We start from the raw sequence: 15791 nt of genomic DNA on the forward strand, positions 1-15791 counted from the left end.
CCATCAGACACCACTTCCAGTTCTGTTTTTTTTTTTTAATTTATTTATTTTTGGCTGCATTGGGTCTTCGTTGCTGCGCGCGGGCTTTCTCTAGTTGCTGCGAGCGGAGGCTGCTTTGCAGTGCGCAGGCTTCTCATTGTGGCGGCTTCTCTTATTGCGGAGCTTGGGCTGTAGGTGCATGGGCTTCAGTAGCTGTGGCACGTGGGCTCAGTAGTTGTGGCACATGGGCTTAGTTGCTCCGCGGCATGTGGGATCTTCCCGGGCCAGGGCTCGAACCCGTGTCCCCTGCATCGGCTGGCGGACTCTCAATCACTGCGCCACCAGGGAAGCCCACATCCAATTCTTTACCGATCATGTTGACTCCCCTCCTACGTACCTGGAATCCATCCACTTCAGCCTCCATTCCTCCTCTTGAATTCAGGCTGCCTTTGCCCTTTCTCCCGGGACTGACAAGAGTTTCCAGACTGAGCTGTTAGGGTCTACAGGGCTCCTCCTCTCACTTCCCACACCTCAGAGCGCTGCTTTCAGAGCAAAGTATGTGCTTGTCTATCATCATTGGCCCCTTTTCAGGAAGTTTTCCCACGTATTAAGCACCTCTTAATCTGTCTCTGACTGGATTTCTCTTCCCATCTGTATGGATTTTATTTTTCTTTCACTTTCTTGTTTTCCATCTGAAAAGTACTTCTACAGTATTTTTAAACTCCTTATATAAGATTGACCTTCACAAAGCATTTCTACAAAAAAACCAAAAAAAACTCATCCAAAGGAGCTGATTATCTGGGGGAAGTTCATCCAAATGAATCATGGGTTTTCTCTTTTTTTATTCTGGGACATTCAGATGATGAGAAACGGATTGCGGAAACAATGAAGTGTGTTTGTGTGTTTCTCTAGGTGCCTTGTGTAAATTCAGGGGTCTGGGTGGCAGAGGTCAAGATGCTGCCTCTTAGCCTGCTGGTTCTAAAGCGCTATCATCGGGAGAGGTCTGGACTTTGACAAGTAGGGGTGAGACCGACACTGACTCTGCAAGCCTTGTTAGCAGGCCTCGGCCTTTTGAGAGGGGAGGAAAACAAAGATGAACTATCTGAATATCCTCGACGAAGTTTTCGTAAGTGTGTAGAGAGACAGCAGATCTTAGGGTCAAAAAAGTTTTGGGAAACAGTAGACAAGACTCTATTCTCTATTGCGAGATTCCATCCCGCCTTTACTCTGCTCCCGTGTAGCACCACGTACTCTGTGGTATTTTCCAAAATGATGACAGCATATCCACCAACAATTTATTTCTCAAAATATCTTGAGAACCTGGAATATCAAAGAGCCTAAAATATTGCTTTAGAATATGCATCTCTTGAAGCTCATATTTGTTCCACTGACACTTTTTTTTTTCTTTGCGGTACGTGGGCCTCTCACTGCTGTGGTCTCTCCCGTTGCGGAGCACAGGCTCTGGACGCGCAGGCTCAGCGGCCATGGCTCACGGGCCCAGCTGCTCCGCGGCATGTGGGATCTTCCCGGACCGGGGCACGAACCCGCGTCCCCTGCATTGGCAGGTGGACTCTCAACCACTGCGCCACCAGGGAAGCCCGACACTTTTTTTTAAATTAAATTTTTATTTTATATTGGAGTACAGTTGATTTACAATGTTATGTTCGTTTTGGGCGTGCAGCAAAGTGATTCAGTTATGCATACACATATATCCACTCTTTCCGATTCTTTTCCCGTGTGGGTCATCACAGAGTACTGAGTAGAGTCTTTCTCGACTCTGCGCCTCTCCCCGCCCCTCCTGCCGCCCCCAGTCTCCCCTCCTGCCGCCCCCAGTCTCCCCTCCTGTCTCCGTTCTCCTCCCTCCATACGTCCATAATCTTCACTGTCTTTCTCATCTCTTTTATCTCCTCTTGACCCCTTCTCCTGCTACTTCTCCTTTCTCTTGCGTGAAAGGATGTGGTGTCCGCCTATTCTGAGCTCAGCAGTTCTCTGGAGGTGCCCCACGCAAAGCCCGCGTCCCTGTGCGCTGGAGCCCCAGCCGGTCCCGCAGGCCCCCTGCCCACCTCTGTCCTGCTCCTTCCCGACGGCCAGCCTCAGCCAGGCTCCCTGCCCTTGGTGTGTGCTTTCTACCCAGCCTAGATCACTTTGATTTTTCTCTCTCGCTGTACTCCTAAGTCTTTTCCTGAAGCTTTCAGTTGGGCATGTGTCCCTCACCTGACTTGAGTTGTTTAAGAGGCATGTTTACTTTTGGTCCCAAATGAAGAAAAGCAGAGAGCGGGGCTCCCCCTTCTTTCCTGCCCTTTGGTGCAGAGGCACAGGCTGTGAGGCTGGGTGGCTCCTCGGGCCGGGACAGCTGCCGCTTATTGACGGACAGGGCGGATTTGCCAACTCTGTTCAGCCAGGCAGGAAACTTTCAATGAATAAACGAATCCTTGTTTTTCATGTCCTCTGGTGAATAGCAACATTTCTTTTGTCATAATTCCTCAAACACTATGAAGAATGTAGATGTGGTTTATGGGGAAACATCTGAAGCCCAGATCAACTTTTACTGACTAGGCGAGGAGAAAACCGTGTTTGTCTCTCGGGTGGGTCATGACCTAGCCCAGGATGGACTCTTTAGAAAGCTGAACTTTCTGATTGGACCTTTTCCTGTGGGCCCTCCAGGGTTTCTGTGAGTTGGTGGATGATAATAATTGATTTGAAAAAATGTCAATATTATTAATATCAATATTAATATTGATTTGAAAACAATGGGACATTAGAGTTAGTTGGGAAATATTTTTACGTCTTTTAAAAATCAACTTTAGGGCTTCCCTGGTGGTGCAGTGGTTGAGAGTCCGCCTGCTGATGCAGGGGACACGGGTTCGTGCCCCGGTCCGGGAAGATCCCACATGCCGCGGAGCAGCTGGGCCTGTGAGCCATGGCCACTGAGCCTGCGCTTCCGGAGCCTGTGCTCCGCAACGGGAGAGGCCACAACAGTGAGAGGCCCGCGTACCCGCCGCCCCCAAAAAAATCAACTTTATTGAGGTATGACTCGCATACAATACAATGCGCCCACTTTATGTGTCTATTATGCAAATAATTTGCATTCACATAATTACCTTAGGAATCTAGATATAGATATAGTTCCAGAACAGTGGCCACTCACCACATGTGGCTATTTAAATTAAAATTAAAAACAGTTCCTCAGTTGTACTCATCACATTTCATAAGCTTAATAGCCACATGTGATTATTGTCTACTGTATCAGACAGTGAAAATTACAAATACACACCGACACACACACACACACGGCACTGATATAAAACATACATATAGCACTGAGATAAAACATAGCCATCACACCCAAAGGTTCCTTTGTGTTCTTTTCCAGAGAATTCCTAATTCCCAATCCTGATTTCAGGAAATCACTGATTTGATTTGTTACTACACATTAGATTTGTGTTTTCTAGAGCTTCATATGTACATACTCTTCATTTACCTGGATTTTTCTCAGCGTAATGTTTGTAAGGTTGATCCATTCATGCTGTTACATATGTAACTAGTTCCCTCCTTTTTAGTGCTGAACAGTATTCCGTTGTATGGAGAGACCACAATTTATTTATCCACTCACCTGCTGATGCCATTTGGGACTATGCTAAATAAAGCAGTGAGTTTTGTAGACATATATTTTATTAAAAAGTTTTTTTTAAATTGAAGTACAGTTGATTTACAATGTTGTGTTAGTTTCAGGTGTACAGCAAAGCGATTCAGTTATATCTATATATATTCTTTTTCAGATTCTTTTCAGGTTATTACAAGATATTGACTATAGCTCCCTGTGCTATCAGCAGGTCCTTGTTGTTAATGGACATACATTTTCATTTCTCTTGCCTAAATACCTTTGGAATTGCTGCGTTATATGCTAAGTGTATACTTAACTTTATAAGAAATTGCGAAACTGTCTTCCAAAATGGATGTACCATTTTACATTCCTACCAGCAATGTAGGGGAGTTCCAGAGGACTCCAGTTGTTACCAATTACTACCATTTTTTGTTTACTTGCTCTATTAAGTACTGAGAGATAGTGTCTAAATCCCCACCTGTAATGACAGATTTTCCGTTGCTCCTTTCAGTTCTATCAGTTTTTGCTTCATAATATTTTGAACCTTACGACTATGTACATTCGAATTTAAGAATGTTTTGTCTTCTTTATGAACTGGCCCTTTCACGATGACATGCCCCTTTTTGTCCAAGTTCTGAATTCTACTTTGTCAGCTGATAGTCACTCCAGCTTTTCTTTTTAAAAATTAGAATGTGCATGGTATATTTCTCTCTCTTTGCTTTTAACTTATCTATTTTTACTTAAATTGGGCATCTTTTAAATAGCATATAATTTAGTCTTGCTTTTAAAAAAACTCCAGTCTGAGAATCTCTGACTTTTCATTGTTCTGTTTAGACCATTTACGTAAAAAAATAATAATTGACAAAGAATAAACTGTATGCATTTCAAGTGTACAATTTGATGAGTTTTGACGTGCATATACCCGTGAAGCCATCACCACAATCAAGAAAATGGGCGGGCTTCCCTGGTGGCGCAGTGGTTGAGAATCTGCCTGCTAAGGCAGGGGACACGGGTTCGAGCCCTGGTCTGGGAGGATCCCACATGGCGCCGAACAACTGGGCCCGTGAGCCACAGCTACTGAGCCTGCGCGTCCGGAGCCTGTGCTCCGCAACAAGAGAGGTCACGATTTAAAAAAAAAAAAGAAAAGGGGCATTTTCATCATCTTCCCCAAAGGCTTCCTGAGCTCCTTGGTAATGTACTCCTCCCCCCACTCCTCTTCCCTGGCAACCGCTGATCTGCTGTCTGTCACTGTGGTTTGCATTTTCTAGAATTCGGTATAAATGGAACATACTATATGTCCTCTTTTTCGTCTAGCTTCTTGTACACATCATAATGATTTGGAGGTTCATTCACGTTGTTTTTTGTTTCACTTTTTTTCCCCTTTCTGTTTCTGTATAGTATTCCATTGTGTGGATATGTAACAATGGTTATTCATTCACATAGACATTTGGGTTGTTTCTAGCTTTTGGCTTTACAAATAGAGCTGCTATAAACATTCTTACACAAGTGTTATATGGACATATGCTTTTATTTCTCTTGGGTAAATACCTAGGAGATGAATTCCTAGGTCCTATGGTAGGCATACATTTAATTTTGTTTTTTAAACTGCCAACCTATTTTCCAAAGTGTTTGTACTGTTGTGCATTCTCCCCTGCAGTGTGTGAGAGCTCTGTTTGCTCCCCTTTCTCACCAACAGTTGGTATGGCTCATCTTTTTAACTTTAATGATTCTATTTGGTGGGTTTGTATTTCATTTACTTATTGTCTATTCACGTTTTTTTTTTTTTAATTTTACCGGTTCCTTTTTATTTTTAAAAAAATTTTATGTATTTTTTGCCTGCGTTGGTTCTTCATTGCTACACGTGGGCTTTCTCTAGTTGCAGTGAGCGTGGGCTACTCTTTGTTGCAGTGTGCGGGCTTCTCATTGTGGTGGCTTCTCTTCTTGCGGGGCACTGGCTCTAGGCGCGTGGGCTTCAGTAGCTGCGGCGCGTGGGCTCAGTAGTTGTGGCTCACGGGCTTAGTAGTTGTGGCTCGTGGGCTCTAGAGCGCAGGCTCAGTAGTTGTGGTACACGGGCTTAGTTGGTCTGCAGCATGTGGGATCTTCCCGGACCAGGGATTGAACCCGTGATCCCTGCATTAGCAGGTGGACTCTTATCCACTGCACCACCAGAGAAGTCCCCTCACATGTCTTCTTTTGTGAGGTTTCTGTTCAGAATTTTTGCCCGGTTAAAAAATTTAGTTATTGGGACTTCCCTGGTGGCACAGTGGTTAAGAATCCGTCTACCAACGCAGGGGACATGGGTTCGAGCCCTGGTCTGGGAAGATCCCACATGCTGCAGACCAACTAAGCCCATGCACCACAACTACTGAGCCTGCGCTCTAGAGCCTGTGCACCACAACTACTGAGCCCACGTGCCACAACTACTGAGCCTGTGCGCCTAGAGCCCGTGCTCCGCAACAAGAGAAGCCTCTGCAATGAGAAGCCCACGCAGCAACGAAGACCCAACACAGTGAAAAATAAATTAATTAATTAAAAAAAAATTACTTGTTTCCTTATTCTGATACATGTCCTTAGCTGAGGTATGTGGTACAAATATTTTCTCCTGGTTTGTTGGTTAACTTTTTGTTTTCTTAATGGTCTTCGTAGAAAAGTTTTAAATTTTGATAAAGTCCAATTTATCAATTTTTTTTTACTATTTATGCCTTTTTGTTCTACCTAAGGAACGCTTGTCTTCCTAAGATCACAAAGATTTTTCCCGTGTTTTCTTCTAGGAGAGTTTTTAGTTTCACGTTTAGGGCTATGATCCATGTGAGTTAATTTTTCTGTAAGATGTTAAGGTGAATATTCATTCTTTTTCCATGGAGAGATCTAGTTGTTCTAGTGCCGTTTTTTTCAAAGGACTTACCATTTCCCAAGAAGTGCCTTGTCAGTTTCTTTGAAAATGTTTATAGATGTGGGAAAAAGGTATATGCAAGGTATATTCAGATACTTTATCTGTAACTCGCAGTAGGATACCAGAGTGAAAGAGTGGGCCAAGCATTAAAAATAATTTATGTGGTTACGAATCTCTTATTTTCATCAAATATAGTTTTAAATATTTCTTGATGTCCATTCCAGAATGAATCGAGCAATTCCCTTTGATTCTAAAACCATGTGAATAGTAACATCCATATTACGGTAGCAGAAATCATTCCACCCGTCATTTAAATATAGAGGCTTTCTGGTGAAGAGCAGCTTTGTTCCAGATGTCTGGGTTTGGTAATGTTCACAAATTCCAGAATTTTCCTTAAATGATGCAAAATGAAAAAACAGCACTCAGTTTTACTCAAAAATCCAGATCTATAATATCGATAAAATCTCCATAATTTAACTTTCTATATTAGGAGTGCCGAAATAAGCTAATATTTAATTTTGAGACAAGGAAAGAAATGTAGAAAACGAAAACCCAATGCCTATGAAAACAGACATCTAAAATTTTAATGATTTGAAAACAGCCTGTATATACAATGTGGGAGAGAGAGATACAGATTGAACATTTTGGTTCGGAACACGTGAAATGCCACCACTTTGCTCAAGTCTGTCGTCTCCTAAGAGATGCACATTAGACAATGAAATCTACAAGGACACTTTTCAGCCTCCTCTTCGTTGATTTTCAGCAACCTGCTTCTTCCTCCGCGCACACTCTCTTTCTTGTAACAATACAGCTTCTTCTGGCACAGCAGAACGTCAAGAACTACAAGAGCGGTGGTTCTGCAAAGCACTTCTAGGGTAAGTTTCACTGATCATTTCGTATCCCACTTAGATCATGCATCCTTCTCGCCTAGATCCTTTCCTGTTCCAATGACTTGGTTGTTTCAAACAAGCAAGCTCAATTAAGTCAAGGCATATATCGCAAACCAAAATGTTTTCCAGTTGGCTGGAATAGCATTATTAAATAAAAACCGGACTGACAGACCGTAATTTGCTCCTTGACTTGGCAATATGTGACTACATTCACCCCCTGGGGTAAGAAGCGTGATGAATCTGACGGCTTGTGTGTTTGTGCTGTGCCAACCCCAGCAGGTACGAGAGGACAGACTGTGGAACGGACGGATGCTGTGCCGAGCTGGGAGACGGTCGTGAGCAGTGTGCACAGGGTCATTGTCCAGACAGAGCTGTGACGCCTAGATGGGCTCCATACAGCTGCTCTGAGTGCTGGTCTGCATTTGCATGTTTCAGGGAGGCTACAGGATCAAGCACCGGATTTGCTTAGAGTGGGATGTGGCCTGTGGCTCTAATGTTTCGGTGATCAAGGAACTGGCCAGTTTCCCTCAGGTAACGGGGTAGTAGCACCTAAGGGAATGTTGAGAGTCAGAAAGGCCCCTGCTTACAACTGGCAGATGGGACCATCCTTCCTTTTGTGGATGGTCATAGTCTGATGTGTCTTTATGAATTCCTGCTGCAAATAATATATTTTTTTGCAAATCTAAAAACATCCTTTGGAAAATCGCATGGCCGAGTCACTCATAAATGCCAATGAGCAAAAAGCCTTGCGGAAACACGTCCTCTCCATGCTGAAACAACCCTAAGTGGGGACATGGCCCCTAAGTACACGTGTCACTCCTCCAGCACCTAACACGTCAGAGTTTGGATTAACGTATACTTTCTGAAACTTTCTAAGAGGGCTTTTTCAACCAGAAATGAGGCATCTTGCAATAACGCGCCCAAGATAGCCAGTTTTGGAAGGGGTTTCAAAAACAAAAACAAGGCATAGCATGCCTCCTTACTGGAAGGTGCACACCTGCAAATATACTGTGCTTCCCAGACTTGGGAGTGACAGGCTCAGAATAATCGCTAGTATATGTAGAGCAATATTACAACCAGCTGGTATGTTTTCTAAAAAAAAAAAAATGCAGCATTAGGAGGTGCTTACTAAGGTGCTTCGTAATTCATGGTTTTCAATGGAATGTATCAGACAAACATCTATGAACGAACATGAACACACAGTCATACACACACACGGACAGGATTCTGTACAGTTGACGTCTTAGATGCTTAGATGTGTACACAAGAACCACGCAGGAAAAAAAAAAAGTTCCCCTAGAGTTCCCTGAATTTCTGAATGTCGTCTAACCCATCAAGTGTTAAAATATTTCATTTTCATATAAAATATCTACAAAAATAGATAAGATTTACAAAAACCAGAGAGTATTTCCAGTTTTCCTCAGTAATCCAAGTCAGTCTCTCTTTTGCTGCTCAGAATGTCGCCATCTCCAGCAAAGAGCGCTTGAAGAGCTGCGCGTTCCTGGACAGGTCGGTCACCTGGTGGACCATCTCCTGCAGGGCGGAGGTGCTGGGGTAATGGAGCGCGGCCGTCTTGGTCGCCAAAACTATAGTCTTGAGCTGCTCGCAGAGCTGGTTGCTGGAGTTCATCACTTTGTTGCGAACGTCCTGGGCGGCCACCTGCCTCGTCAGCGTGTCTCCGATGAACACCAGTTTGTGGGCGCTGAGGATGACGAACTTGCTGTGCGCCACGAAGATCCGTGGGGGCTGTGCCGAGCTGAGGCAGCTGAAGAGCGCGTCGATGGCGTTGAGGAGGGAGATGTAATGGGTCTCACACTGGTCGTAGTAGAAGCACAGCAGCTGCCTGTCCTGCGCGCCCACGCCGCTGCTGGTGCTTGGGAGGCTCTGGGAGGGCTTCCACTTGGAGATGTCGTTCTCCACGGGCTTTGTGATTTCTTGTTCCAACAACTGGAACTGACTCAGCTGCAGGGAAGGAAAAAGCCGAGTTTGTTAAGGATGAGGCGATGTGCCGACATGGAAATTAACCAGGGCTCGCAGTTAAAACGCAGGGACCTTCATCCCAGTGTGAGGAGCTTATTAGATGCCAAGGCTTGTCCAGTCACCTGGCTTTCCTAAGTTGTGAACTGTACAGGCTGACAGAGGATCCCTGAGGAGTCCTCCAGCTCTGACTTCTGTGATCGGACACGAGGGGTCTCTTCTCTCCTCAGGCTGGAAGGCAGCATAGGGTTTAAACCCAGCTCTGTTACCCACACCTTTACGAAGGTTAAATGAGTTAATATTTGCAAAGTGCTTAGAATAGTGTTTGGTATAATGGAGACTCTAGGTAAATGTTTATTACATGTTGAGAGGTGGCCAGGGAAAAGCAAACGTGGGGATCTCTTTGTCAGGTCAGTCACTGACAGTCTGCTCCTTCTGGGGGAAAGCCTTTGTCCCTTCAAGGCACTTAGATAAATGACAATCCATGACCCTTTTCTATTTCTCCTACTCTTTCTGTCCAGATTTATAAATGTTATTATCCAGCACTACAGGATAGACCACTGCATATGAATACATGTGCACTGCGGAAGAGAACTTCTCTAAGGGAATCTGAACGCAGGCTGTGCATCATAACACTTAGCCCCCCAGAGCGGTCGAAAGGAAGGGGCCTCACACAAGGTCAGACTCAGTGTTAGCTTTCTCCCTTCTCTCCTCACTGCCCCCAGCTGGTGGATTATTTAAACTGCAATGATAATAATTTCCAGCTATTGCAACAAGTGTCAGGAGAGGCTCTCTTTTACAGGCAAAGACTATCTATCTGTGACCGGAGTTTAGGACTCAGTCTTCTGCCCTGAAATAGGGTTGAGTCTGAGCAGGGTTAACCTCACTCAGCTTCTCCCCTGAGAAGTGCACAGCGAGCTTTCCTTTTCTGTAGACTCTGTTTTCTTCTTAGGAATTACTATGATTTCAACAAGTTCCCCAAAGCCCTGCAGTCTTACTTGGGCAAATGCCAAAGCAAACATAAACAGATACAGGGCGATGCTTCAAGATATTCCGCTTATGCTTTTCCAAGTATGTTCATAAATATATCATCTCATTAGGTCGGAGGGGAGAGGGACTTTCTCATTTTATAGAGAAATAATGGAAGTTCAGGGAGGTTAAGTGACTTGCCTGAGGTCATATGATTGATTGGCCAGAAAGCACAGATTAGAACTCTGGTTTCCTGAGTTCAGTGCGCCATTTCATGTCCCTACATGCCATTTCAGTTCATCCTAAAAGGCCTATAAATCCTGCATCCATTTCTCGTTATTTTTGTGCCCTTGTATTAGCAATACCCATTATTATTTGCCCCACTCATGCCCAACTTTTGAATGAAACTGCCTTGCCCAAAGCCCTTAGTAAATGGACTTGGATATATTTTGAAAACACTGGATCCTGCCCTCCTCCCCTTAGATTGGACCAAGAACAGCCAAGCCACAGGCTTGGGGAGAGACAGAGATAGAGATGATAGAGACAGAGAGACAGAGGGAGATAGATAGATAGATAATGGCCCAGACTCTTTTTTAAGGAGTTTGATAAACCACAGAAGGGGCTGACTATTAGCGAGGAAGCTGAGATGAAAAACTATATATAGGAAAGGCTCTGAGTGTCCAGCTGTGAGTGTCCAGCTGTGGGTTCTGTAAAGTTACAGGGGAACCATATGAGTAGATAATCAGAGGAAACTACCAGAAAATAGAGGCCAAGGAAGTCAACTTAGAGAGACACCAAGTTAGTCCAGGAAGGAGAGGACACTGACAGTCCTAGTGCCTTAAGACATGGCTATAGCTTCATTTTCTGTTCTCGGATTCCCCTATTGTGGCTTTACTACAAAACCTGTTTGCTTGGGCCAGCTTGAGTGCGTCTTACTCCTCGAGACCAACCGCCTTAGCCCAATAGTCTTAATATGTTAGATGTACAGGCTTAGCCTGGAAAAACTGTATTTGGACATGGTCCAGGTACACCCAGCTAGATTACTAAGGCCATAGTCCTTCTCTTTGTTCTTATACCCTATTATGTGCCTTGGAGCTTGTTTATGCCAAAGTGTACTGGGAGGATCAAAACCATGATCTTTTGAAGTTATAGTTTCCTTATTAAGTGGGAAATCTTTTCAATACCAAGTAGTTTTTGTTCTGATCGAACGTACCTGATGATGTTCCAGCTGCATCTTGTTCTGTTTGATGATATTTTCTTTTTCCAAGAGCTCCTTCTGTTGCCTCTCAAACTCCTCCTTACCCTATTATTTTCCAACATAAAGAAAACATGACGTCACCACTAGGATTCGCTTATGCTAACAATTTCATTGACAGACACGTGAATACTCTTCCATTTTCCGCTGCCTTGGCAATTTCCCGCATGCCCAGTTAGGCCCTGTGAACCCCAGAAAGGGCTTCTCGGCCAGACTTCCAGAGTCACTGTGTGGATGAGAACCGAAAACTAAAACCCATTTGCATGTGGGGTGTCATGCTGTCCGCTCCACTTTACCGTTTTTGGAGGGTTAACCATGGCCCCCTTCAAACCTCCGTAAGCGGTACTTTTTCTCAGCGCTCTTTTCTAATAGATTATATGCAAACCCATAAACCCCCTAACGGGGGTCTAAACATGGTCCACATTGTATTTCTAGTTGCTTTCAATCATCTACAGCTCTACACCAAATTAGCATCTCCCAAGAGGCAGAGTTGGACAACCAGCCAAGTCAGTGTTTAATGCCTCGGTCTACTCTCTCCCCATACTTCTTTTCAGCACAAGGTGTGGCTCTGCTCTCCCCTCCCCAGTTGTAGGCAAAGGAACTGTGTGTAATAATCCTCAGGAGACTTCGCGGCTGTCAGTCAAATGAAAAGAATGGCAGAATAAGATAGTGAAGCAAATTCTAAATAATGGATCTTGTAGAATGTTTTAATCCCCCGAAGGGAAAGCTGTCAGGATCCTGTGTCAACCTGGTGGAATTTCCACGTGGAGGACACAGACTGTGACGGCCCGATTTCCCTATGCCGTTAAGTTCTAGGTCAATTGGCAAATGCCCAGTGCTCTTCAAGGTCAGCCTATGGTGGGGTTAAGTTTCTCTGTGAGTAATTCTACACACATACACAGTATAGAGCTGAAGGGACCTTAGAAATTCAGAGGTTTTCAAATCTTTTTCCTTAACCGTGAAACACCCCTCGCCCTACTTCTTTTTTCCAAATAAAGTATCGTGCAGAACCGTATCATGAAATGCAAACAGAAGTGGAGCTGGTATGTCTATTTGCGGCCCGCTAACCTACTTGGGGAGTCTCCTCCTGCTCGCCTGAGGCATATCTATCAGATCTGATCCACCCCTGCACTTCATTCATTCTGCAAATGAGGCAGTGACATGAGGTTACAGAAGCTGGTGACACAGTGTCACGGAAAAGTCTAGAGGACTCAGGACTCTCAGGCCAGTATTCTTCCTACTGGACAACATTGCCTCCAATCTGTGAATCATTCATCGTGTTTCTGAACATTAATCTTGGTCTCGGCTCTGGTAGTCTAGCTACCAGCCTTATAGGCATTAGCCCCAGGCCCCTGCATGTGAGTGTAGGTGCCGTAGGAGTCTGGTTCTTTACCTGGAGGTGGACATAGTCGTAATCATCCATCCAGCTCCGTTCAGAGCCGTCACTGCTGCTACAGTCAGGGGGCTGGTCCTTGCCCAGGCTTGGGGGCAGTGGCTTGTTGAGGGCTGGAGCCTTGTGGTCCCCGGGATGCAGCCGCTGTACCTGGGAGCTGGCGTGTGGGCACTCCGCAGAGTTCGTGATGCTCTCAGGCCCGCTCTTCCCATGCGAGCTGCCAGGGCCCGGCTTGAAGAGGGCCTCCGCGTTGGTGTTGATGGTCGTGGTCAGCTGCTTGGCATCGTCTGGCACTGTCTTTGCCACCATCACGAACCGGTCCAGGTCATCCCATTTGTTTTGGGGCTTGTTGACGGCCAGAACGTTCAGGGACCAGCTGCACTCGTTTAAGTCATGGCTGGTCTGGCTCAGGATCTGATGGGAGTCCTCCAGCCTCTGGAGCTCCCGCTTCATCTTGTTGTGGAGGGGGGGCTCCGGCAGGCAGGAGGCGTTGGCCGTGGCCCCCTTGGCGAAGTGCAGGTAGTCCCTCAGGGCCAGCTCCACCCTGTCCACAGCGGCGCGGACCTCGTTGACGTGTCGCTCCATGTACCCGTAGCCCCGCCAGTCGGTGGTGACCAGCGCCATCAGGCCCGAGACGCCCATCTCCAGGGCCTGCTGCAGCCGGTGGAGCCTCTCGATGGCCGTGTCTGGATCCAGGAAGAGCCTTCTGTCCTGGGACGGGGAGGCAGACAGCGAAGATTCCTTCGAGGTGGTGGAGGACGTGGACATGGTGCTGCCGGTGCTGGAGAAGGACAGCCGGTTGATGCCGTCCACCACATCCTGGGAGCCTTTGGCGTCCGGCGGGTTGCGCAGCGGCACGTCGTAAACCCCGTCTCTCTCTTCGAGGTTTGCTTTCCCGCCGGCTTCTGCTGGTGGTGCCAGAAACTGGACCCCCCGGGGGACATCGTAGGCGTCGTTCTGGGAGCCCCCGGGCTGGCGCAGCTGCGGGGCCGGGTGGCTCAGGGAAATGCTTTGGTGTCTCCGTGGCGCCAGCTCCGCTGCAGCGTCGCCATTATATTTAGCGTGAAGGTCCTTCCCCAGGGGCTTGGTGCCGGCTGGGGGGATGTCATAAACGCCCTCGGGTCTGCCGTCGGGCCGGCCGGCGTGTCTCATCGGAGGGGGGAAGTCGTATTCTTTCTCCCTAAGCCCGGCCTCATCTCTGCAGGCAGGAGGTGGAATGGCGTATCCCTGAAAAGCAAGTGGAGAGCGAAGCTGTTATTCGCTCAGTTGGCTCACGTGACGATGCGGAAGCTGAGCGGTACGTCAGGATGAGGGCCAGGTGCTGCCTCCCTCTCGCTCGCCCTCCACCCCTAAGCGTCTCCCTGCCCTCACCTCCCCCGCCCTTTGACAAGTGCATCCTCCCCTGGCCTCCACGCTGCGCTGCGTGGAACCCTCCTGCCTGCGCTGCTCTCCTGGGCCTGCGTTGCTGAGCGCCTCCTGGGGCTCCTTCCTCAGCTGCTGCAGGCTGGGAGGGCAGGTGATGCATCAGCAGCCCCGGCCAGGCGTCAGGAGGCCTAGGGTCTCTCCCGGACCTGTCAGCCGTGTGCTGCCCAATAAGCCGCTTCAGTGTTCTGAGACACGGTTCCCTCATCCGCAGAATCAGGATAACTGTACTTCCTGGGCAGAATGAGTCCGATGCGTTAGCCCATATATGTACGGCCTGAGTAAGCTGTGACACCCTATATAAACGTGAGCCATATGAGATACAGCAGTCGTTGCCAAACGGAATTGATTACCTTCTTATTGGCTCTCCTTACCGACTCCCCATTTTTTTAGTGTGGGCCCCTAAATATGGAATTCCTAGAATTATCTTTATTGCCGGTTCTTCCTCCCTCCCCCCTTCTCTTCCCTCCCTGTACTCTCACAAAGGCCAGCTTCTCCTCTTTGGTTTGTTTATCCCAGTACACACACGCACACACGCACGCGCGCGCGCGCACACACACACACACACACACGTTTTTTGCTGCTCTGTAGCAGCTCACTTACCCCTTTGGTAGGAGGGATGTCATAGACCCCTTGAGGTTTTATCTCTCCCACTGGGACTGAGAACACGGGGCCTTTCACAGACGACGGTGGGATGTCGTACACCTGAAGAGAAACACCCCCCCAGAGTTACCCAGCACGGAAATGGCTTATACGTGTCATTTTTTATGTACTAAGCTTTTAATGACGGATTTATTTACCAGGTTATGTGTTCCCTTGCTCTTCGGCTGAATTCTATGTAATAAAGGATTGATGGAATTTTTCTTTTTCAATTTTGTATTCTTTGACTTAGACTGAATATAAAAATGATCTTAGGTAAACTGCCTGCACTGTCTGTATTTTAAATTGTAGGTTAAATTTTACGCTGCCTGATAAATTGATAAGCAATAAGAGCTTTGTTAGATCAAAGCCTCGATGCCCTACTAAAGCAAAGCCAGAAAACATACCTTAAAACATTGGCTAAAACGGCCCCTGGACAGACAACCTAAATAAGGCGTCCCATGACCTGTACATATTTTGTGAACTTCCCTTTCCTCTGTAGCCCTGAAGCAAAGCCGCCCTCTTCCCCAGTGACCACATTTCTGGTACGCACCCCGTGAGCGGTCTGGGAAGGAGGGACATCATAGACGTCCTTTTGGTATCTGGATGGGTACTCGTACACATAGCCGTGGCCTGTCCTCATCGGCGTGATCACCTGTGGACAGGAAGACACGGGGGTAAAATTCCAAGCCGAGTCCTGAGGGCATCTCCTAGCCTCCTAATCAGACACTCCACCCTCATCTTTCACGCAACTAAAAAGAAAGAAAGAA

At 46.6% G+C, this 15791-nt stretch overlaps 1 protein-coding gene across 2 annotated transcripts in view; it reads right to left on the reverse strand.

Annotated features, from left to right (window-relative positions):
* Nucleotides 1-7032: 7032 nt before the first annotated feature.
* Nucleotides 7033-15791, reverse strand: part of NEDD9 (neural precursor cell expressed, developmentally down-regulated 9) — a 195063-nt gene continuing 186304 nt past the window's right edge. For both annotated transcript variants that reach the window (XM_033863826.2, XM_033863827.2), the window contains 5 exons: nucleotides 15575-15676; nucleotides 14986-15087; nucleotides 12961-14187; nucleotides 11526-11615; nucleotides 7033-9328 (listed from right to left, as the gene is read on the reverse strand). In XM_033863826.2, coding sequence (XP_033719717.1) covers nucleotides 8819-9328; nucleotides 11526-11615; nucleotides 12961-14187; nucleotides 14986-15087; nucleotides 15575-15676 — 2031 coding nt within the window. In that variant the 3' untranslated portion in view covers nucleotides 7033-8818. The remainder of the gene's footprint in view (nucleotides 9329-11525; nucleotides 11616-12960; nucleotides 14188-14985; nucleotides 15088-15574; nucleotides 15677-15791) is intronic.

Source organism: Tursiops truncatus, chromosome 10 (genome assembly GCF_011762595.2).
Source record: "Tursiops truncatus isolate mTurTru1 chromosome 10, mTurTru1.mat.Y, whole genome shotgun sequence".
NCBI classification, from domain to species: domain Eukaryota; kingdom Metazoa; phylum Chordata; class Mammalia; order Artiodactyla; family Delphinidae; genus Tursiops; species Tursiops truncatus.